Source organism: Acanthamoeba castellanii, assembly GCF_000313135.1.
Source record: "Acanthamoeba castellanii str. Neff unplaced genomic scaffold scf7180000084644, whole genome shotgun sequence".
In the NCBI taxonomy this organism is placed as follows: Eukaryota; Discosea; order Longamoebia; family Acanthamoebidae; genus Acanthamoeba; species Acanthamoeba castellanii.
Window position 1 is genome coordinate 18,248 of NW_004457253.1, and position 1,619 is coordinate 19,866.

General features: G+C 56.8%; 2 protein-coding genes across 2 annotated transcripts; one reads left to right on the top strand and one right to left on the bottom strand.

Annotated features, from left to right (window-relative positions):
- Positions 1–3: 3 nt before the first annotated feature.
- On the bottom strand, positions 4–422 carry ACA1_344470 (replication factor c subunit; the record flags this gene model as incomplete). Its single annotated transcript, XM_004333030.1, has 3 exons — positions 4–63; positions 146–256; positions 339–422. 3 exons carry the CDS (start codon positions 420–422, stop codon positions 4–6), a joined length of 255 nt encoding a protein of 84 aa, XP_004333078.1.
- Positions 423–765: 343 nt separating this feature from the next.
- ACA1_344480 (uncharacterized protein) lies at positions 766–1,581 on the top strand (the record flags this gene model as incomplete). Its single annotated transcript, XM_004333031.1, has 3 exons — positions 766–1,147; positions 1,249–1,411; positions 1,488–1,581. The coding sequence occupies 3 exons, from the start codon at positions 766–768 to the stop codon at positions 1,579–1,581; spliced, it is 639 nt and encodes a 212-aa protein (XP_004333079.1).
- Between the last annotated feature and the right edge of the window lie 38 nt (positions 1,582–1,619).

Below are 1,619 nucleotides of genomic sequence, written 5' to 3' on the forward strand. Positions count from 1 at the left end.
TGCTCATGAACTGCAGCTATGGGGAAAGAGGCACACCTTAAAGTCTCTGTGATCGATTTTCAGCTGAAAGCAGGCCGAGTGAAGGCATGAAGGTAAGCAACAAGCGCAGATGGTGCTCTCAAACGTGAGATCAAAGGCGAATTACCTTTTCCACACCGGCATCGAACAATTCACGAAGAAGGGCCATGATTCGGGTCTTCTTGCCGGCTCCCGTGGGGCCAAAGAAAAGCAGATGCGGGAAATCCCCTGCAGTGGCCTGGGGATGACATAACGAATGCTCATTAGCATTTGCCAGCAGACTCTCAATCGCCCGCAATTTCTGTTTGAAAGAAGCGAACCATTTTCTGCAGCTGGTTGGTCAGAGGCTCATGATAGTCCAGCTGCGCGAGTTGGCGCGGTCGGTGCTTATCAACCCACAACATTGTAGCGAATCCTTATACTTGGGGGCTAAGTAATTGGGGTGCCCGATGAGGCCAGCTGATTGTTGCCAGCGTTTCCCGCCAAAAGCAGAAGTCGACGTTAAACTTATTTAAAAAGTTTCCTCGAAAGTGCGACAAGAAAAGATACTAACGGTCGCAAAGGCCAAACAAACCTGCAGGTTTACTGGCAGTAACATTAGCAATGGAGGAGGCAACCGATCGAGCCGATGTCGAGAAGATTACGATGAGCTCACCCTCCACAGCATTCATCAAACGCAGACCGCGTCGCCCGTCAGATTCGACGAATGGAAGCATTGCAACATCGAGCACCGATTTGTCGGCCATCATGTCTGGCACGGACCGCCCTGAGGTGCCCAGCATCCTTGTGAGTTCGCCTACGCGTCAAGAGCACGATCTGCCGGCCGATGCGGGTGCCCGAACCCCCACCACGCCCTCCTCGCCTTTCTCCTCGGGTGCCCTCCCGACGTCGGCTGCACCTTCTCCCAGCGTCAGGGTGCCGCCTTCGCCCTTCAGCCCTCCCCTTTCTTCGCGCGCTCGGCCCACGCGCACCGCGGCGGGCGGTGCTTCGCCGCTGGCTTCACCCGCCTCGCCCGCGGCTGCCGACACTGTCTCTACAGTGACTTCCACCCTCAGCCGGTTCACAGCCCACCGCCCCTACCGCACCCCAGACATGGGCCTCGAGGTGCTCCAGGTCGACGTGGACACTGGTACACCACCTTCCTTCACCTCTATTTCCACGTCAGCGAATGGCAGATTCAGTGGTTGGCAATGTATTGACCAATCTGGCCCTCTTCATTTTGCATTGCAGCAAAGGTGAATCCCACCTATACGGTGCATCTGGAGGGCGAGTGCACACTCAACACGACGCCGGAGACGAGGAAGGACATTCAGGAGCATCCGCGAGCCGCCCAGCTGCTCAAGGCTAACAAGGACCTGGTCAAGGGCTTCGCCGGCGCCACACTGAAGCTGCGGTGCGTAACTTGGCCCAGTCAGCCGTTCAGCTCGCGCGCCAGTTAAAGCTAATCATCAAGCCCTGGTTCACCACAGATTCGATTTCGTGCACAAGGACACCAAGCAAATGGAGCACCACTTCGCCACCGGCGTCGCTGTGGCTCCCAACCTCGTGCTGACTGTGAGGTGAGTCGTAGCGACAAGAGTTGCTGTTATGCGTGGCGCGTC